The sequence below is a fragment of the Leptopilina heterotoma genome, unplaced genomic scaffold (assembly GCF_015476425.1).
Source record: "Leptopilina heterotoma isolate Lh14 unplaced genomic scaffold, ASM1547642v1 Lhet_58, whole genome shotgun sequence".
NCBI classification, from domain to species: domain Eukaryota; kingdom Metazoa; phylum Arthropoda; class Insecta; order Hymenoptera; family Figitidae; genus Leptopilina; species Leptopilina heterotoma.
In genome coordinates this window covers 2,798,638-2,822,516 of record NW_025111131.1, presented here as the reverse complement: position 1 = coordinate 2,822,516, position 23,879 = coordinate 2,798,638, and the positions used below count along the sequence as shown (strand labels likewise).

Below are 23,879 nucleotides of genomic sequence, written 5' to 3'. Positions count from 1 at the left end.
TTATTGGATTTACCTGAAACGTTATACTCGGGGGTTTTTGGGGTCGCTGAATACGAATTTCACCTTAGTTTTCAAAAATTTTAAATAATTCGTTAGCCATATTGGATCCGCAATTTTGGATTTTTTAAAACTAAGGTGAAATTCGTATTCAGCGACCCCAAAAACCCCCAGGTAACAAGTTTCGAATAAATCTGATAAATTTTTTAAAAATACGTCAGCCATATTGGATCCGTCATTTTGAAAAACTAAGGTGAAATTCGTATTCAGCGACCCCAAGAACCCCCGAGTAACAAATTTCAAGTAAATCTGATATATTTTTAAAAAATTTGACAGCCATATTGGATCTGCTATTTTAAAAAAACTTGACGTGATGGCGCAAAACTGAGTTCAGATTCGAATTAAGCTACCCAAAAATCATATAAAAAATATAGTCCGGTCATTACTTCTTTTAGAAAAAATTTTGTGGTCCTGTGTTATAAATCTGACGTCAGTTTTTCAAAATTCAAAATATTAGATCCTATATGGTGGACAAAATTTTGAAATTTAATAAATCAATTTTCAAGAAAATTTGATTAAATTCTAATTTTTTTTATTTTACCGCCATATTGTGTCCGCCATTTTGTTTCCTGTGAATTATGGCAACAAGTTTAAAGGGAAATAAGCATCTTTTATAACGACCTTTAAATATGCCAAGTTTCATTCAATTCCAAGTGACACCGGAATGTTTGACTTTCGATGATTAATTTTTTCTATAATATCCTCTAGATTATCGAAAAAAGATAAAAATTTTCAGTAATTTTATGTTCTATCCAAGAGTAACAGATTAGATAACAAATTAGATAGGTTGTTTAAATTAAGATTGAAAAGCATTGATAAAGTTCAACTGGCAGAACCAATGAAATGTGTTTATCACTTGTCCATTCTTTCCGGACCGAAGTTTAAACGTTCGTTAAAAAAGCCTGCTTAAAAAATGACAGAATGTGCCTCTATTCTTCTTCCTACTTTAATGAATGAATGTCTGCGCAAACAGTAGAGTTGTGACCATACCATTACGTCCATTGTTGAATGTTGGGTGGGACACGTGTGCCGTGTCCAAACCCTGACTGCTAAAAAATACCACGTCGGCAGTTTTTGTACATGGATCCGTTCTATATGGTTTATGCTTTTTTGGGAAAAAAAATTGATAGAAATTTGGCGAAATTCCATATCTCGAGTGCTATTACGGGTCGAAGTGAATTTTGAAAGTGAGGTTGGCATTTTGTTTTGAAGTGAATTTTACTGACATATAGCAAGTTACTGATAGCTTTCGAAGGCATTCATTTTATTTAGGCGTACTTACCGAGAAAATTCAAAGTAGCCAGTCATCTAGGAATTCAAGATGGCAGAAAGTCAGGACACTAAGAAGAAAATCAACGTTAATATTAAAACGCCGAAAGATAAACAAACCGTAGAAATTGAGGAAGATGCGTCAATTAAAGATGTAAGTCACGTTCACAGGTTGAGTCAATTGAAATTAGTTTTATTTTCCCCTTCACGGAAATATTAATTATTACATTATTTCGCACAATACTTGCATTTGCTTATTATTGTTTTTTACCCGTTTTTTTATTAAATGTACAGTTTAAAGAAGCAGTTTCTAAGAAATTCGATGCTCAGCCCGATCAGTTGTGTTTAATTTTTGCTGGAAAGATAATGAAGGATCATGAAACTCTTGCTACACATAATATTAAGGATGGTCTCACTGTACACCTTGTAATAAAAACACCGCGAACTGCTGGTAATCAATCAAATCAAGAAACTTCACCGAATCCACAGAGAAATCAGGGTGAGTTTCATTATTTCACAAGTCATTTTACTATTGTCACGCAATTCATTAATAAATGTCTACTAATATCTAATTCCAAAATACTTTTTATTTGCTTTTTGTTTTTAACAGAAAAATCTCAGCAAAATTAATAAACAATTTGTGAAAGTTAGAACAGGGATCACAGACTGTTACCTATTTTATTTACTCTCATCATTTTTTTTCTATTTTTGGAAACTTAATTTTTTCAATTCAAACTTTACTTTAGAAATATTTTAATTAAGTTACCTATATATGTGACGCTCCACGAGAAAAGGGACCTTATTTACTCTTGTCATAAGGTCCCTTTTCTCGTGGAGCGTCACATATTTCTATAAATCTTAATTTAAATTTGTTAGAGATTTAAATGATTTAAATTCAAATTCATTTGCTTCACTATTTTTCTCGGATTCAAATTTTTACATTTTACTTAATAATCATGTCCTTTTTATTTCTTTGCATTTGAAGAGCAGAAAAACTAAAGTCGATGAAACTTTAGAGGTTAGATCATAGGGTTGCCACAAGTCAGGGAAAAGTCAAGGAAAGTAAAATTGGTCAGGGAAAAGTCAGGGATTTTTAGTAAAAGTACTGGAAAAAATTGAATTTTTAAAATTCATGAGAAAACTCTGAATTTTGATGTTTTTTTTGTTTGCCTCGCAAACTATCAAAATTATCACGAATTTTAATACAAAACCTTCAATTTTTTCTATTTCTGACAATAATTTATTTTTAATTAACCTAATTTTTTAAGAACTATCATAAAATCATGACTTATAAAATATTTTATGAATAATTTTTACAATTTTCATAAATACTAGACTGATAGAAGAATTTTTGTTAAAAATATTTAAAAAAATTGAATTTTGTAAAAGTTACAAATGATTCCAGAAATTCAATTATTTTCAAAAGTTACAAAAATTCTTAGCATTACTTCAATTATATTAAAAAATTTAAAGACAAAATTCTCGTCAAAATTTCAATTATCTTTATAAATAAAAAAATTGTTCATCGAATTTCAATTATTTTTAAAAATTCTAAATTCTTCTTGGCAAAATTTCACAGGAATTCTATTATTCCATTTTTAATAAATTTCTTTGAAATAATTAAATTCTTTTCATAAGTAATAAAATTTTGACAGGAATTCAATTATTTAATATACAAAATTTCATATACATTTTTCGAAAAATATCAATTATTTAAAAAGATTTCTATAAAATTCGTCGCAAGAATTCAATTATTTAAAAAAAAAAATTAATAAAGTTCTTTTCAAAAATTCAATTATTTTTATAAATGACAAAATTCTTCACCGACATTCAATTATTTTTATAAACTTGAATAAAATTCGTTGAAAAAATTAAATTATTTTCAAAAGTAATAAAATTCTTCGCAGAAATTCAATTATGTTCAAAAATTAAAAAAAAATTTTTATCAAAATTTCAACTATCTTTATAAATAAGAAAATTCTTCGCCGAAATTAAATTATTTTAGAAAAATTTTAATTATTTTCATAAATAATTAAACTCATCGCAGGATTTTAATTATTTTTGATACCATATTTTAATCGAATTCTTCAAAAAAAATTTTATTAAAATTCGTCGAAAGAATTCAATTATTTAAAAATTTATTGATAAAATTCTTTATGAGAATTCAATTTTAACAAACATTCAATTATTCAATAAATTATTTATTTTTTAATTCAAATAATTGAATTCTTCTAGAAGTTTCTAATAAAAATTGAATTAAAAATGAAATTACCGAATAATCGATTTATTATTTATGAAAATAATTGAAATATTGCAACGAATTTTATTACATTTTTTAAAAATAATTAAATTTTTTTGTGAAATCTTACTACTTGTAAAAATAATTGAATTCTTGCAAGGGATTTTATTAGGATTTTTGTAAATAATTAACTTTTTTTTGAAAAATTTTATCGTAATTTAAATTATTACAAATCATGAAGATCTTTGAGTATCTAATAATTTTTAGAGCGAATCAGTATATTCTTCAGGGTCAGGGAAGTAGTGAAAATTTTGTCTAAAAATCAGGGAAAAGTCAGGGAAAAATAAAATTAAATATCTGTGGCAACTCTGGATCACTATGAGACTGAAATCCTCAAAGTTTTTAAAAACGAAATATCAAGAAAGTTTTTTTATTCATCTCTAATTTACGTTAGCGTAAATTTAAGACATTACATATTACTTAAAAGTCATTTGCTCTAAAATAACGTCAATTTGAAGCAAAAATAAAATAAATCGTTGCCTCATTATAGATCACTGAACTTTTATAAAAAATTGAAAATTTTTTTCTTGTTAAAAGAGTAGTCTCTTAAAATCAATGTCATTATGAAAAATTTTGATCTTTTTAATATGCCTGACAACCCTTCGAAATAGTTTTTTGTTTTATGAATTGAATAACCACATGTTAGTAAAGTCAAGAAAATGACAGGAAAAAAATTTGTTAGAGAAATTACATTTATATGCCAAAGCATAAAACACGGAAATAAATAATCCAACGAACTTTACAGAACATTCTGGACTAGCGGAACGCAGTTCTGTAAAGTGTGGTAAATAATACAGGTCATTTTTTTAAAAAACGAATAACTTTTATCCATTTAGTTATAAATTTTGTTTATATTTTGGGTAATAATAATTGATTTTTTAAACAATTTAAAATGTAATATTAACAACAGTAATTGTTAATTTTTTTTTTTTTTTTTTTTTTTTTTTTTTATTTGCAAAATATTATAGCCTACAATCAGACGATCATAACAGGCACTAGTGCTTACAATTAAAGTTGATTATCAAAAGAGTATTTTCGTTTATACATATGTTAATGACAAAAATAAGTGTTTTAAATAGTTATTAAATTCGAGTAGCGTAGAATTATAAAAGTTTTTGTTAAAAATTATATAAACAACTTAATAATCAAAATAATAGAAAGGAATAACTAAACAGTTAAGTAAAACAAGATTTTTTTTTGCAAAAAATTCTGGAGAAGATAAGGAATCCAAATATCACAGTTACAAAAAAAATCAAAAATGCCCGAAAAATGAAATCAAAATTTTTTTTGACTTTTTTTCCGGGCAAATTTTGGATTTTTCTTTTTTTAATATTGCACTTTAAATTTTGAGAAAATTAATTTGGTATTACCCAAAATATAAACAAAAATCAAACTAAATTGATAAAAGTTATTCGTTTTTAAAAATAAATGTACTTTAATGTTTGATGCCCGGTAAAAACCACAATTTTGAAAATTTTTAACAACTTTGATTTTTTTTGAGAAAATTTGACCTGTGTGCAATGGACGAGCCTAATAAAAAACTACGGAAAGCATGATTTAAAAAAAGACGGAAGATAGTTTCTTCCTTTTTTATCACATGAATACGTTCACGTTACTATTCTATTTATTCTGCTTTGAGGGTTTACCCTATTTTTTCTATTGTGTGGAAGTATTGAAATTTTTAAGAAATCAATCATTTTCAAAATTTTTAAATAAAATTCTTTAAAAAATTATTTAATTAAAAATTCTATTATCTTCCAAAAATTATTCACAAAAATTTTTAAAAACTATTTTTAAGAATTTTGTAGTATACTTTTTTAAAAATGAATTTATTTCAATAGTTTTGGTTATATTTTTTGAATAATTCACCTTAATTTAAAAAAACATAAATAGATACAGCGACTAAGGGGCCGTTCGTAAACTACGCCACGCTATTTTGAACTATTTTTTCACCCCCCCCCCCTTACGTCAAAAATTTTACATGCTTTAGCGACATTTTTTCAACAGAACATCACGCTAAAATAATTCCACCTCCCCTCCGTCTAAAGTATGACGTAGTTTACGAACGGCCCCTAAAGCGACTTAGTCGATCAAGAAATATGCAAAAATATGTAATTTTTATTGTAGGTACTTAAATATAAAAAAATTCTCTTATAAAAATTGACAATTCTTACAAGAATCGCCCATATATTTGTTTATAATTATCGTAAGATATTTTAAATTGACAAAAGTTATTTTTGATCTATTTTACAAAATTCGTTTAAATATGAGTAAATCGAACATTAATTATTAAAAAGAAATTTAGTTTTCAATAATTGCAAAAAAAATATTGACTGTGTGATTTGATCTTTCAGGAAGTACACATTTTTAGGTCAAATTATAACTAAAACGACCTCACACTTGTTATTGAATAATCATTATGTATATTTATAACTAGGTTGATAATGTCAATATTCTTAGTGGGTGGTGAATTATTTACGTTTTATGACAAAACTCAGTAAAGTTTTATTTGTATTAATTGGTAAAATACTTATTTTGACAGTCCTAGTATAATTATAATCTAAGTACTATCTATCTGAAAAAAGTTAGAAAATTATAGAAAGTACTTTATACTTATTTTCTCTTTCTTGCAATTTAAATGTTTAATGCTAAAAATTCTTCTGAATCTTTTTAAGTTTAATTTTTATACACGATCCATTATTCCTGAACTGAAAAAAAAGTCTTGGAAATTTGTTACCCAATATAGAACTAGTTGACAATTTAAATTTATGGGCCCAACTGTTCACCCTTATTAAAGGGTATTTTTTTCTAATTTTTTCTTAATCCTGCAATTTTCTATAAGTAACATGTACAAAGTACTTTTTTCCAAGTTAATTAATTGGAAAAGGTAGATTTCTTTTAGTATTTTCCTTATATTTTGTGATGCAATAATATGGTAGCGCCACCCATCTGGGCAGCATAAAACATACGACTTTTCAGGTATAATATTTAAATGTGGAAGAAAGTCAACCGAATCAGAAGAAATCAATTTTAATGCTTTTGTTAAAGCAATTAAATTGTGTTTATTTGATAGTCATATTTTAATATATATATATATGGGCAATTCCACGCAAGATTTACCTATGACCTTGAAAATTCGGTTAAACATATTTTTTTCTCAATCTATATGGAAAAAAAAGAAATACGTGTTTTTTTATTTTTGTTTAATCGCCCAAATTATCGAGTTATGAATTTTCGAAATTTTGGATTTGTAACTGTAGACATATTTTCAGTAGCTTATAAGTCTGAAAATATTAAGTATAGAAAAAACTTGTCAAGGAATGAAAGTTTTAGTTTTCTTTCAACTTTTAAGAAATGTAAAAAAAAATTTTTTTTTAAATTTTTTATTAAAAAAAAATTTTTTTTTTATAAACAAATTAATTTTTTTTAACTTTGGACCCTTTTCTTTTTTATTTTTTTAAAATTTATTTATACCTTATAATATACAGAAGATTTTCCAAAAAGTTTTGGAGTGGGCCGACGCGTTTAATGAGTTGTACAAAATTTTCAAAAATCACGTGCAAGGTGCTCGTGTTCTACGAAACGCCTCACAATGGAATTTTTTTACAATTTACTTCTCAAAAAATGTCTACAGACTAAAATTTAATCGATTCGAGTGTTTTTTGTTTTAAATAAAAGGAGAACAATTTCTGAACATATCCCTCCATGCAAACCTAAGAATCTTCAATTATTTATAATTTTTTTTTAAATACAAAAAGTTAACAAATTAGTTGTGTAGTTTCCTTTAAAAATGAATGATTATTTTCTTATTTTGCTACTACACATGTCCTAAATCAGATTCAATTAATATAATATATGACCACCAGATAAATAGTAAAACATAAAATAATTTATCTAAACACTTATAAACAATATTAGTTAACAAATAGTTAACTTTGGTTCTTCTCCATAAAAAAACTTTGTTCTTTCATATTCATATTATACTTTAGGTTCATTTAATAAATACATCTTCCTTTCGTTAAAAAACTATTTTTAATTGTTATAAACAATAATAGTTAACAAATAATGAACTTTGGTTCCTCTGCACCAAAAAGAATTTTTTCCATAGTTATCATTGAAGTTTATTACAAAGAATATATGTTAAAAAAAAGTGAACGTATGAAATAGTTTGTTCAATAACTATAAACAATTTAATATATATAAATTTGTATTAAATGTTTTTTTTCTTTCCATGTGTTTTTTAAATTAAAATAAAAAAATTAATTAAAATAAAATAAATGCAATTAATATATATTCTAAACATTAAAATGTTTATTGTTTTATTTTGACACAAACATTCTTTGTAATAAACTTCAATGAAAACTATGAAAAAAATTCTTTTTGGTGCAGAGGAACCAAAGTTCATTATTTGTTAACTATTATTGTTTATAACAATTAAAAATAGTTTTTTAACGAAAGGGAGATGTATTCATTAAATGAACCTAAAGTACAATATGAATATGAAAGAACAAAGTTTTTTTATGGAGAGGAACCAAAGTTAACTATTTGTTAACTAATATTGTTTATAAGTGTTTAGATAAATTATTTTATGTTTTACTATTTATCTGGTGGTCATATATTATATTAATTGAATCTGATTTAGGGCATGTGTAGTAGCAAAATAAGAAAATAATCATTCATTTTTAAAGGAAACTACACAACTAATTTGTTAACTTTTTGTATTTAAAAAAAAATTATAAATAATTGAAGATTCTTAGGTTTGCATGGAGGGATATGTTCAGAAATTGTTCTCCTTTTATTTAAAACAAAAAACACTCGAATCGATTAAATTTTAGTCTGTAGACATTTTTTGAGAAGTAAATTGTAAAAAAATTCCATTGTGAGGCGTTTCGTAGAACACGAGCACCTTGCACGTGATTTTTGAAAATTTTGTACAACTCATTAAACGCGTCGGCCCACTCCAAAACTTTTTGGAAAATCTTCTGTATATTATAAGGTATAAATAAATTTTAAAAAAATAAAAAAGAAAAGGGTCCAAAGTTAAAAAAAATTAATTTGTTTATAAAAAAAAAATTTTTTTTTAATAAAAAATTTAAAAAAAAATTTTTTTTTACATTTCTTAAAAGTTGAAAGAAAACTAAAACTTTCATTCCTTGACAAGTTTTTTCTATACTTAATATTTTCAGACTTATAAGCTACTGAAAATATGTCTACAGTTACAAATCCAAAATTTCGAAAATTCATAACTCGATAATTTGGGCGATTAAACAAAAATAAAAAAACACGTATTTCTTTTTTTTCCATATAGATTGAGAAAAAAATATGTTTAACCGAATTTTCAAGGTCATAGGTAAATCTTGCGTGGAATTGCCCATATATATATATATATATATATATATATATTATTTAGTATATAATATTATTTATCATCAATATAATATTTAATTATTTATACTAAACAACGTTTTATGCCAAACATTTTAAAGGAGGAGGGTCGATAAGGCCTGCTTTCGGCCCCTTTGAAATTTTTATTTAAATGCTTGAAATATATTTTCCGTCAAAGAAAAATGATAATTTTGATGATTGAGGATTAAATAAAAACTCGTTACTCGGGGATTTTTGGGGACGCTGAATGCGAATCTGGTGTTAGTTCTCCAAAATTCAAAATGGCGGATCCAATATGGTGGACAACTTTTTTAAAATATGAATTAATTGACTTGAAAATCGTTATTCGGGAGTTTTTGGGGTCGTTGATTACGAATCTGGTGTTAATTTTGAAAAACTAACATCAGATTCGTAATCAATGTCCCCAAAAACCCCCGAGTAACGATTTTCATTCCAATTAATTCATTTTTCAAAAAAGTCGTACACCATTTTGAATTTTGAAAAACTAACACTAGATTCGTAATCAGCGACCCCAGAAACCCCCGAGTAACGAGTTTCAAGTCAATTAATTCATAATTGAAAATTTTTTCACCCTTAACTTTGACCCTTTTTTTAGACAAAACTTTATTATTTAGGGGTTAATATGCTCCAAACACCCTCATTTAACCTTCAATCATCAATATTATCATTTTTCTTTGGCGAAAAATGTATTTCAAGCATTTAAATAAAAAGTTCAAAGGGGCCGAAAACAAGCCTTATCGACCCTCCTTTTAGCAATTTTTTATAAGTGTCTCACAACTGGTCACATTTTTTTTGTTGACAAAAACGATGTGCTTGGAAAATTGATCCTAAAATTTTTTGAGTTCATCTAAACACTACACTTTCTTTGAATAAAAGTTGCGTATTTAAGTTACTTTTCGAACGGTGTATTTTATTTACAACTTCGTTTACCCATTTACAATTTATAGGGCAAAAATAAAACCCGTCTCACAACTGGACACACTCCCCTAAATAAATGCTAAGTAATCAATGTGTACTCTGTGTATAATATGTCCTAATGTTTATTAATATATTTATTTATAAAAGGGTTGTCAAATAATTAGTAAATGGTGGATCAACCTTGACTGCACAAAGGGGACAACCTTGACAAAATATCTAAATACGTTTCTAAATTCGATTTTTTACTTCGTGTTTCTTTCAATCATTAACCCCCCCCCCTCCAATATATTCATTATACTTAACTAGACAATTACATGTTTTATTATTTTCTTATATTATTTTCTTCACGTGATGTAAAAAACTTTTTTTGATCCTATTAATGCACTTAGCTCACAAGAAATACTATAATTCATTCTGCAAAAATGTAAAATTTAATTAAATTATTTATTTACCTAAATATAAAAACGGTTCAACAAACAAATGGGACATTTTGATTCAAACCAATATAATATCACTATTTTGAAAGGAAAAGGAAATGTTTTTAAATTACAAGATATGTAAAGTGAACCACAGCAGCCTACAATAATTAAAGGCTTGGATGCAATAAGGTGAAGTATACTTACCGCAAGTTTTTTCTGCTTAATAAATTCGTCGTGAAAACAAAAAAACGAAGATTTTCAATTTTCTACTTTTTCGTAATGAAAACACGTTTACTGTCACTAATAACATAGTACTGCAGACACGCATATCAAACTTTGATATCAGCTAGATGCCCACTAGCGTAACCTTCAGGAATTTATTCAGATTTTCCATGGAACATGAATTTGTCTGGCGGTCATTTCAAATTTTTCGTGTTGTCACGAATTTCCCCGGTCTCCCCTACTCTATAAATAATTAAAAGGCAAACCTTTTTTTTTAAGTAAAAATTAATATCTCAAACAGCTTACACTAGAACTCTATTTAGTAACAAACTTTGACCTGGTCATCGAATCAAGAATGATGTCACAGTGTTGGAATCGTGTTTTCAGTGTTGCAGGCTGACTTCACGCTCATTGTTAGCTTCAAATAAAACGAGAGACTTCTCTTCTAGGTTATTAAGACACTAAAAATCGAGAATGATTAAATTTGAGTATGAGTGGGTTTTCTATGGTTTTAAGGTTCAATGATTTTTAATTTGGAGGCGCATGATTATTCCCCAAATGTCATTTGACCGAACTGTCATTTTACCGAATTGCATTTATCCGAACTGTTATTTTAACTAAATGTCACTTTTGCGAATCGACATTTCTACGAATTGACACTTTTGCAAAAATTCATTTTTGAGAAATATCATTTTTACGAATTGCCACTTTTGCGAAAATTCATTTTTGCGAATTGTCATTTTTACGAAATGTCATTTTTACGAATTGTTACTTTTGCGAATTGTCACTTTTGCGAATTGTCATTTTTACGAAATATAAAAATGCCAATTCAAAAGAATGTCAGTTCGCATAAATGACTATCCGCAAAAGTGACAATTCGTAAAAATGTCGATTCACAAAAGTGACATTTCGTAAAAATGACAATACGAAAAAATAACATTTCGGAACAATAACGATTCGTAAAAATGACAATTCGTAAAAATGATATTTCGTAAAAATGATATTTTGCAAAAATGACTTTTCGCAAAAGTGTCAATCGTAAAAATGTCGATTCGCATAAGTGTCATTTCGTTAAAATAACAGTTCGGATAAATGCAATTCGGTAAAATGACAGTTCGGTCAAATGACATTTGGGGAATATGTAATCATGCGCCTCTGCTCTGTTTAGAACTTGTTACTTGGAGTTGTTAAGGTTGCTAAATTGATCATTATATATTAAATAAATATTTACTTCCTTTAAGGTAGTAGTTTTTAAAACTAAACATTTTGATCCCCAATTTTAATCACATTTTTGTGCGTTTGATTGACTTAAAAGCGACAATTCGTGGTTATGACCTTTTATTGCATCCATGTTTAATTTAATTATTATTGTTGTTAGTCTATTGTGTCTTTGGTTCCTTTAAAGAAGGGAATGGAGAAATTTCAACCTATTGAAATTTACGTTGTTTAGTGTTGTTATTTTATTTTTTAACATTATATGTGCTATAGCATATACACTACCAGCGGTAATTGTGCGATCACTACTTTTTTTATGACTATTAAATAACTTTAAACTGGAAAAAGTGGTATCTAAAATTGAGCGTCCGGATGTAGCAACTGACCCTACGCGCTGTTGAAAAAGACTATACCAGTCAGTGAGCAGTGAGCGCCTCTAGGCCTCTCACTGCTACTTGATTTGTTTGATTAGTATTATCCCTTCCGACAGCGCGTAAAAAAGCAACAAAAGTATGTAATAGTTGGAGTTTTTTGTTGTGGCCTTTGATCAAGAAATTAAGAATTTTTTATTATATTTATTATGTCAGAAATTTAATTTTGTCTCCAAAATACTTTCACTATGCATTTCACCATGAACATGGATCTTCAGTTCTACAATAGTAATACAACTGTTATGACACATTCAAAATACACGTGTGATTCTTTTTATAGGTTTAAGTAAAAAAATATAATAAAACGATCAGGAATGGAGTTCCCTATCTGAAATAATTTTACATTGCATTTGCATGTATGTAATATTAACGCCAAAACTATGTTTATTTTTTAATCAGATATTTAACAAAAACCCAATATTACAAAAATTTATCTCCATATTTATTTATTTATTTATACACTCGTCTTTTACCTTAATATTAGCGATACAAGTGTCCCCGTAGTTATTTACTAAATTTTTGCGTCTACACTGAAAAAATTTTGGAGAGCCTGCAGGCTTTACAAGGCTAATTTCGGCCATGAAATATACCATCTTCTTCTTATATGACTTTTTGTAAATACAAGACATTACTTCTTCGTAATGTTTTACCATAAATAATTCATTGACAAGTGTTAAAGACTAAATAAACACACGATTAATTAATGGGAAAGTAATATTTATTATAATGAAATGGATATACAAGATGTGCACATTGTACTCTGAATCCCCTGTAAGGCCTGTTTTTGAAAAAATTGTCCCTTCGAGGCCTTTGTATTTGATTACAATATCAATCTTAAAAAGCCCACAAATATCAAATTCCATATAAAGCAAAGAAATTAATTTCTTTCGAAATATTTAAGTAATATAAAATTGCTTGAATTAAGAAAAACGTAAAGAATTAAAAAACGTTTTAAATTTGTGCACCATATATTGTTTAAATGTTCCCAATATTAAGTAAAACACTATTAATTATATTTTTATTATGAATTTGTTGTTAAAATTTCTTTTTAAGTGACTAATAATACATTTTACAGGATCATCTAATATAGGTAATTCTCCTTTTGGTTTGGGCAACTTAGGAGGTCTTGTTGGCTTAGAGAGTTTAGGAATGGGATCTAGCAATTTTATTGAATTACAGCAGCGAATGCAACGCGAATTACTGTCAAATCCAGAAACAATGCGACAAGTACTTGACAATCCATTGGTGCAAAGATTAATGAATGACCCAGAAAATATGCGAGCCTTAGTAACTGCAAATCCACAAATGCAAGAACTTATGCAACGAAATCCAGAAATAAGTCATATGTTAAATAACCCAGAACTTTTACGGTAAATATTTCATTTTATTTGAAAATTCTTAGCAATATTCATTTATTCACGGGAGACCACAACTCTTTAGAGTGCACAATTCAATTTCTTTTTCAAACACCCATTGGAAATTTCAATTTAGATTCTAGTTAATATCAAATGTGTATAAAAAGGTCAAAGCACCAAGTGAGGTGCATTGTGCATTTATAAAATTAGGAAGAGTGATTTTTGTACTTTTTTGTGTTGATTACTACTCTAACTTTACTAAAAGCACTCTAGCATGTCATTGTTAATCAAATGAAGACTGAATTCTGGTAATATAAATAATCCTATACACCCTTTTCTTAATTATATTAAAAGTAAAATTAAATGTAATCATCACTAAACTATTCAAAATATGATAAATAATTTTATTAGTTTTAGACAATTTTTTATTTGAAGCAATAAAAAAAGGTAGAAGATAGAAGAACAGGGTTGCCACAGACCAGGAAAACCTGGAACCTTTTTGATTTTAAATTTAGTGCTTACATTTAAAATCAATATGGCATTTCTAAATTTTAGTTTCATCTGGTCAATATTTTCTTTTGCATAATTTTAAATGTATTTTAGAAACCCAAAAATGTTGTTAAAATGTTTAAAATACTTGTTTAATTGTGGAAAATTATGAACAAAATTCAATTTTTAATTTCCTATCATTTTTCTTTATATTTTTTCGTCTATCTACTTTAAAATAAGTGTGATGCGCTCCGCAGGAAGGTACCTTAGAAGCAAAAAAATTGTAGGTTATGTTTGTAATTTTTTGAATGAAATTACACAAAGGGGATTAACTCCCAATATAAAAAACTAATATTAAAATCTTTATTACAACTAAAATAATTAATCAAAATTAAATTTGGTTTTACAAAATTAAACAAAAACTTTTAATTGAGTTAAAAATAACACAAATATAACCTTAAAACGATTTGTTTCTAAGGTATAGGAATTTTATGCTGAACCGGGAATTTTTTCATCATATTAAAAAAAGATTTATTATTTTAATTTGTTTTTAAAAAATCGCTTTTTATTTCAATTTTTATAGATATTTATACTGTTCTCTAGAATTAGTTAAAAATCATTAATTTGATAGTAAAAAAACAGTCACTGATTCAAATATAGTATGTCAACAAATTAAAAAAAAATTATCGAATAAATAGAAATTTTGTGAAATTCAACTGAAAATAATTAAATTTGTTAATGAATTTCATTAAAAACTTTTTAAGAAATCGAATTTTCAAAGCATTTTAATTTAATAATAGAGAAATAATTGGATTTTATAAGGAGTCACATTCTAATGTATTCATGTTTCTTAGTGCGAAGATTAATAATTAAAATTTGTATTAATTAATTTAAAATAAGATACACACTTAAATTTTTTTAATAAACTTGAATTATCGCAAAGTTTTTTTTAGATAATTCTGAAAAATTAAATTTTTGAAATTTTTCAATTCTACTGTTTCAACATAATTGGATTTTTGCAAACAAATAATTGAAATTTCTTTACATTCTGTTAACATTTTTTTAAAAATTTTCTCAAAATTTCAATTATCTTTATAAATAATTAAATTGTTCTCAACAATTTAATTATTTTCAAAAATTTTAATAAAATTCTATGCAATCATTTCATTATTTTCATAAATAATAACATTCTTTGGAAGGATTTAGTTATTTTTATAAATACAGAGTTTAAATCTAATTTTACTTAAACTTTTCAAAATTAATTCAATTTTAAAAGAATTGCGTTTACAATTTTTATAAGTAGATGAACTTTAAAAGATTTTGATTTAAAATATTGTAAAATTTCAATTTTAAATTAATTTAATTAGAAATATAAAAAAACTTAGATTTTAAAAAAATGTTAAAACTAAAATTCTTCTGAAATTAGTTAAATCTTTTAATATATATATATTTAATTAATTATTAAAAATAATGGATTTATAGAAGAATTTTAGTTGAAAACACTAAAAAAAATTGAATTTTGAAGCAATTACAAATGATTGCAGAAATTCAATTATTTTCAAAAGTAGTAAAATTCTTCTCAGAAATTCAATTATTTTCAAAAATTTTTATAAAATTCTTGGCAAAATTTTAATTATTTTCAAAAACTTTCCTCAATTCAATGATTTTTAATATCTACTACTTTAATAAAAATTTCTAAAATAATTCAATTAGTTAAAAAAAATTTTAATAAAATTCTACGCAAACATTTAATTATTTTCTTAAATAATAAAAATTTCACAGGAATTTAATTATTTATAAATTATTTTCATAAATTAATAATAAAATTCTTTTTTGGAATTCAATTATTTTTATAAATATATAAATAAATTGTTAATAACATTCTTTATAAAAATTGAATTTTAAGAAACATTTAATTGTTTAATAAAATATTTATTTTTATAGTTAAATAATTGAATTCCCGTAGAGTTTTCTAATAAATATTGATTTAAAAATGAATTTCAAATTCAAATCTTTGAAAATTTGAACTTTTCACACTTTTAATTAAGAATTCTATAGAATTAATTTTTCTCAATAAGCTTAATGGAATTTTTTTTAATTTTTTGAAGTTTTTAATTTCTAATATATATATTTAATTGAAGAATGTCAGAATAATTGAAATTTCGTAAAATTAAATTGTAAACAAAAGAATTTGAAAATTCATAAAAAACTTTTTCAAAAATTTAAAAAAAAAATTTACTTATAGAAGAATTTTGCAGAAATTTAATTATTATCAATACATTTTAATAAAATTGAATTGATCAAATTTTCAAATATAATTATAAACAGACAAGATTATTTAAAAAAATTGAAAAAATTCTTTGTTTAATTTAATTATTTTCCAAATTTTTAATTAAAATTATTAAAAAATCATTATTTTTACAAAATTTAAAGAAACTCGTCAAAAGAATTTAATTATTTATAAAAAAAACTCTATTAAGAATTTTTGAAGCCATTTGTAGATTTATGTATGTTCGAAATCAAATAAATTTAAATTTGATGAGAAAGAAAACCGGGAAAAATTAGAAAAAAGCCGGGAATTTTGTTGAACGAAAATAGTAGACACCCTGTGGAAAAGTCATAGAATTTTAAAATTCATGGTTTTTGGCAACCCTGAAGAACAATTAAAAGACAGTAAAGGATATTTAAGAATTATACAATTGTATAAAGTATATTATTTAAATGAAATTAGTTTTTTGTAATGCAATAAAATAAATTTGTTTGACAGTCAAACTATGGAGCTGGCTAGAAATCCGTCCATGCTTCAAGAGTTAATGCGTTCACACGACAGGGCACTTTCCAACTTGGAGAGCATTCCCGGTGGTTACAGCGCTCTCCGCCGCATGTACCGTGACATCCAGGAACCAATGTTGGCGGCAGCAGCAAACAACAGCAATCCGTTTGCAGCTTTAGTCGAAAACAGTAATGCAGATAATCAGCCAAATCCTCAACAAGGACAAGAGAATAGAGATCCATTGCCTAATCCATGGGGCTCCGATGGCAGTGAAGGCAATCCTACACCACCAACAACAACGCCCGCTGCAGAAGGTCAAGCAAGAGGTCTTTTTGATTCGCCAGGAATACAAAGTCTCACATCACAAATAATGGAGAATCCAACGCTCATGAGAAATTTGCTTAATGCACCGTACACACGTTCAATGCTGGAAGCGTTGGCTGCCGATCCGGCAATGGCAAACAGAGTTATTTCTTCGAATCCGTTTTTCAGATTAAACACTCAAATGCAGGAACAAATGAGAACAATGATGCCAGCTTTAATACAACAAATGCAAAATCCACAAATTCAAAATGTCGTTACTAATCCTGACGCTCTCGCAGCAATAATGCAAATTCAACAAGGCATGGAGCAGTTGAGAACTGTCGCTCCTGAACTCGTTAATAAGTAAGTGCTTTTAAATTATTTATTTATTTATTTATACTATTTATTATCAATAATATTTGCTGTAAATTCTATTTTTAAATATTTAACCACATTAAAATTTAAAAAAATGTAAATGTAAAAAAAAATTAAAATGTAAATTTTTTGTTAAATGTTGAACAAATTTTTGTTACACAATTTGTTCGATATTCCTGCGATCTTTGTACGATATTCCTACGATCTTTGTACGAAAAAATGGTTCTCAATTTTACAAAAATTCGTTTCGAAATTTTGTGCGAAAAAAATCTTTGAAATATCTACATAAAAAGTCCTGGATAAATTGCACGAATATCGTCCAAAATTTGTACAGAAAATTAGTTCTCAATTTTACAAAAAAATAGGGTGGCCGCTGAACCGGGAAAATCGGGAAATGACAGTGAATCTTGATCTTGACCGGGATTTTGGAAATTTTTTTTTTAAACACTGATTTAAAAATTTCTTTTTTGCAATAATATTATAACAAAACAAATTTGAATTATTAAAAATTTGAACTAATTAGAACAAAAATGATACGAAATTTATAAAAATTAAATTTTAAATAATAAATAAAGTAAATAAAAAATAAATAAAATTTCTTTTCTTAGAAAATAAATTTTTAAAAACCGTTTTTTACATTAATATCAATTCGTTTTTTTACAATTATTTATATGCAACTTTTTCTATATTTTAGAATGTTAAATTACTAATATTGATATAGATTGAATTTCAAATTGAATTTTTAGAAAAGTTGAACTGTAAAAGATTTTATACAACTCAGACGTATTATGGTCACTTTATCTACCTGTACAGGCGCGTACTAAGTTCCCCTTTATAACCCAGCAGTCAATAAAGTAACCATTATAGCCCTAGGGAGATAAAGGGTACTTCGCTCGTGCTACGACTCGTTTTTCAATATTGTGCTCGGTATATAAACTCGGACTTACCTCCCTTGTTGCATAATGTACTATTAATTAAAAATTCTGAATAAGTTAGTTTTTTGAAACATTTTTATTCAAATTTTTTTTCAAATTATTCAAAATTTCATGAAATTGTCTTATAAACAAGTGAATTTTTTAGAAATATTTTTTGTTAAAATTTCTAGAAAATAATTAAATTGAAATTTTGAAAATAATTTTTAATAAGTAGTAGCAATTCTTAAAAATTATTCAATTTTAAAGAATTTGAAATTTGAATGTTTTTTTTTAAACCTTAATACCTATGGAAAAATAATGGATAATAATTAAATATTTATGTCAAAAAATCTATTTAAGTTCCAAATGATTTTACAATTAAAGATATTCAAAAAAATGTATTATAAACATATTTTGGAGTTTTAATTATTTTTAGAGTAAACTAAAATATTTTTAGGGTTTGGGAAAAAGTCAAAGTTTTGTCTAAAAATCAGGGAATTCTTTCAATCTTTCATGAAATAATTTATTTTCAGATTTATTTTTTATAACCGGGAAAAATAATTTATAACCGGGAAGTGACCGTGAATTTTTTTTTATGAGAAAAGTGGTCACCCTGAAAAATTACAATAAATATTACGTGCCGAATTCCAATCGAATTTCAGATTAAAAACGCCTCGGATATTATGACTTTTTCGACTTTCTTCCAAATTTTGCAATAAAATACCCCATTTTTAGTATAAAATGCAACCTAATTCGATTTTTATAGTGTGAAAAATAACTATGGACAAAAAAATTATTTTCAAAAATTGTTTTTGAATAATTTTTTTACGATAAAAAATTTTTTGAAGTATACGTTTAATTAAAAAATTTTAGAATACATAATTGAAATTTTATAAAATTTAATTGTAAACAGTTTATTTTTTTAAAGAATTTTATTATAATTTTTGAAAATAATTTTTAAAATAATTAAATTCTCAAAAATTTTAATGTAAAATCTTCAAGTGTAAATTTTAAAATGAAAATTAATGAAAATGTGTTTCTAAAAATTATAAATTAATATATTTTAGAAAAAAGAAATTCTTCGAATTTTTCCATTCTAATTTTTAAAAATTTTAAATATTTTGCAATATTTTCACTTACATATTTCAAACAATTCAAATGCACACAAAAAATAATAACATTAAAATCTTTTAGAATTATTTTTAACATTTTGGAGAACATAATTATGTTCAAAATTTTTAATTAAAGTTCTTTAAAAAAATTTAGTAGTTTCTATAACTTACAGAAATTTTTTTAAGAAATTCAATTATTTTCAAAAAATTACAGTACAATATTTTTAAAAATTTAATAATTTTTTAATAATCAATTATCTTCGAACAAAGTAAATTAAAATTCTTAAAAAATTAAATTTTTTATACTTAATAAAATTTTGGAAAAAACGTGTTCATATTATTTTATAATTAAAAGTTTTTTAAATTTTATTATTTTCTTTATATTTTTCAAAAATTATTTTTTATCCCACATGCACAAAAATGGCGCTTTTAGATAGCTGACGACAGGGAGTCACTCATTTGTTCGACCATATGAAAATGGCGTCCATTTTCTCCCATGTGCAAACATAACCGCTGATCCCATGCGTTATTTTTGCCCAAGGGAGAAAACGGCCGCCATTTTCATATAAGTCGAACATTACAAGTGAATGACTTTTACTCCCTGTCGTCTGCTATCTGAAATAGCCGCTTTTGTGCATTAAGAATAAAAAATATCGTAAGTAACACGGGAATAAAGGCAGCCAATTTGTTTACGATGATTTTTGTGACACGAGTGGAGGTCGCCCTCGACCTCCACTCGTGTCACAAAAATCACCGTAAGCAAATGGCTGCCTTTATACCCTTGTTGCTTAATATACTATTATTTTTAAAAGTATTTATCAAATTTCCATTATTTTTAATAAATTTAATCAAATTTCAATTATTATTATTAGATTTTATCAAATTTCAATTATTTGGAAAATTCTTAATATTAAATTTTTGTATTTAAATAATTGAATTTTGGAAGGAGTATAGTTGTAATTTTTAGAAAGTATTCAGAAGGTTTTAAATTGAAATTTTTAGAATTTTATTTCCTGTAGAAAATCAAATAAGAAGTATTTAAATATTTATTTAACAAAATTATTCAAGACTGTGTCGACTTTTTTTGGGCCTTAAAGTCGATCCGAAGCCAGTTTTTTTTATAAAATTTTGCTATGTTTTCATCAAAAACAAATCTGGTTTTAATAATCTGCACTTAATATACATACTATACTATTTGAAATAAAAGATAATAAAATATTGTAATAGCTAATTATTATCATTATGTATTTATTTATTTGAATATTTTTGCATATGTAAATGGTAATGAAAATTAATTCCAGTCTATTATTTTGAGTTAACTTTTATTTCAGTATGGGTTTAACACCTCCACCAACCACTGCAGCAACGACTGAACCTACGAGGACAACTTCACCAAGTCCAACCACAGCTCCAACAACAGACCCAAACCAACAATTCTTTTCTCAATTTATGGCTCGAATGGTTTGTTTCTTTAGAAAAATTTTATTTATATTTATTTATTGCATTATCAGTTATAAAAAAATAATTTGACCCAGAGTAGTCTACAGTCGGAAAGAAAGTTTAGATAAAAGTGCATATTTCTTAAGTTTAAACAAAAATCAATTTAATAAGATGTTTTGAAATTAAAAAAAAAAGTAGACTTAAATTAATATTTTTTTTTATTATTTATTAGCTAATTTTTAAATTGAATGATTAATACGTATATTTATTTGTTTTATTGCAAGTTCCACGATATAATTCGAATCTGTTTTTTTGACTAAAATTTGAATTTAAAACATTGGTGAAAATTGTTTAAATTTTAGGTATCGGCAATGGCACTGAACCAAGGAGGAGAAGTTGATGGTCAGGTGGCTCCACCAGAGGAACGCTACAGAGCACAACTGGAACAGCTCACAGCCATGGGTTTTGTAAACAGAGACGCCAATTTACAAGGTAAATCTTATTCTTTCTTTTTTTAAGATTATTCTACATTAGGGACAGACATTGTGTGACAATTAGAACTTTAAGAAAAAAATAAATTTAAATTGCATACGGGAAAGCTGCTTACAAGCTTGTTATATACCTATTAAATTTATTAATAATAAACTTGTATGCAGTGTTAATTTATTTCTCTTTAATAAAATTTGTAAAATTGACAGAGTTGCCACAGGTCAGGGAATTCAGGAAAAAGTTAGGGATTTTTATTAAAAGTACTGAAAAAAAATTGAATTTTTAAAATTAATAATAAAACTCTTAATTTTCGTATTTTTTTTTGTTTTCCTTATAAACTATGAAATTACCACGAATTCTAATACAAAACCATCAATTTTTTCTATTTCTGGCAATAATTTCTTCTTAAATAACTTAATTTTTGAAGAACTATAAAAAAATTATTGCTTAGAAATTATTTAATGAATAATTTTACTTCAAAATTTTTAAAATAATTGAATTTTAAAAAAGTTGCGTTTACAATTTTCATAAATAGACTTCAAAAGGGGTTTAATTTGAAATTTTAAAAATCTTCAATTTTCAATGAATTTAATTAAAATTTTTAAAGAACTTAGATTTTTGGAAAATTTTAAGGATTAAAAATTTTTTAGAAATTTCTTCGCAATAATTTTATTATTTTTATAAATAATAAAACTGTTTTCAGTAATTTAATTATTTTCATAAATAATGAAACTCATCGCAGGATTTTAATTTTTTTTAATACAATTTTTATGGAATTTCTCGCAAAATGTAATTATTTTTAAAAATTTTATTAAAATTCGTCAAGAAAATTTAATCATTTAAAAATTTGTTAACAAAATTCTTTATGAGAGAATTAAATTTTAAGAAACATTCAATTAGTCAATAAATTATTTATTTTTGTATTTAAGTAATTGAATTCTAGTAAAATTTTGAATAAAAATTGATTTAAAAATGAATTTTAGGTAATAATTAATAATAATGAAAGCATTGTAGCATACATTTTTAGAAATCACTGGATTTTAAAATGGTTTCAAATTAAAATCTTTAAAAATCTAAATTTTTCAAAATTGTAACTAACAATTCTGTAGAATTAATTTTTGTTGAATAAGTTTATTTGAGTTTTTTTGTTGAAATTATTGAAATTGTTATGAAAATAATTAAATTTTTGCAACTAATTTTATTAATTTTTTAAATTGAATTCTTTTGAAAAATTTTATTAAAATAGTAGGTAGATTTTGAAAATATTTTAATTTTAGCGAAGAACTTCATTATTTGTGAAATGTAAGTGAATTCTTGCAAAAAATTTTCCAAAACCTTTTGAAGGAATTTTTCAAGGAATTTATTTAAAATTTTATTAAAAATAATTAAAATCCTGTGAAAAATTGTAGTATTTATGAAAATAATTAAATTCTTACAAAGTTTTTCCAATACTTTTTTGAAAATAATTACATTTTTCGAGAAATTCATTTAAAATTGTATAAAAAAATAATTGAAATCCTTTGGAAAATTTTATTATTAATGAAAATAATTAAAATCTTTTGAAGAAATTTATTTAAATTTTTTTAAATAATTGAATTTATGTGAAAAATTTTATTACTTGTATTTTAATTGCTACGGAAAAATAATAATGATTAAATATTTATTTAAAAAAGAATAATCGCTGAATATTCCTTAAGGTGAGGGAAAAAGTAAAAATTTTATCTGGAAATCAGGGAAAAAGAAAATAAAATTTTTGTGGCAACCCTGATTGAGTTTGAAAAACATGTAAGGAATCGAATGATTTGAGGTGTTTTAGTATGTTCTGTTAATTTAAGGGAAGAAAAAAGAGGATTAGTGAATACAATAAATATGAAAACTAATTTTCAGCATTAATTGCAACATTCGGAGACGTTAATGCTGCTGTCGAAAGATTGCTGGCCAACGGACAAGTTTCCATGAGCTAACCACCAATGATTAACAACAATACCTATGTTATAATTAATGATTTACTCTCGGTATACTTCTTGCCTCAGGAGAGGTGTCAAATATTTGAGGTAATTTTAACTCGAAAAATTTTAATTCTTATTCTGGCTCTAGGTAAAAGTACATGCTACAGACTCGTTTACTGTGACCTTTCTTTTATAATTGATGCAGTACTTACCCGGTTAAGCTAGCTGAGTTGGTACAACGAGAAAACGAACATATGAGTATCTTGTTAATATTTCACCTATCTATATATTAATTGATGTATTATAAAGAATGTGTAATACTTGTACCAGCATTATATACTTGAGTGCACAATGATTGACTGTTTAGTTATGTTATTAATACATCACTTAGCTTATAGTTTAAACTGTATCTTCATAAAAATTATACAAATTGATTAAAACATT

The 23,879-nt window shown here is 25.3% G+C and overlaps 1 protein-coding gene across 1 annotated transcript; it reads left to right on the top strand.

Moving 5' to 3' along the window:
* The first annotated feature begins 1,078 nt into the window (after nucleotides 1-1,078).
* LOC122508882 (ubiquilin-1) lies at nucleotides 1,079-23,879 on the top strand. Its single transcript, XM_043622537.1, has 7 exons — nucleotides 1,079-1,480; nucleotides 1,621-1,825; nucleotides 13,312-13,606; nucleotides 16,848-17,519; nucleotides 20,889-21,018; nucleotides 21,360-21,489; nucleotides 23,374-23,879. Exons 1-7 carry the CDS (start codon nucleotides 1,379-1,381, stop codon nucleotides 23,448-23,450), a joined length of 1,611 nt encoding a protein of 536 aa, XP_043478472.1. The 5' UTR covers nucleotides 1,079-1,378; the 3' UTR covers nucleotides 23,451-23,879.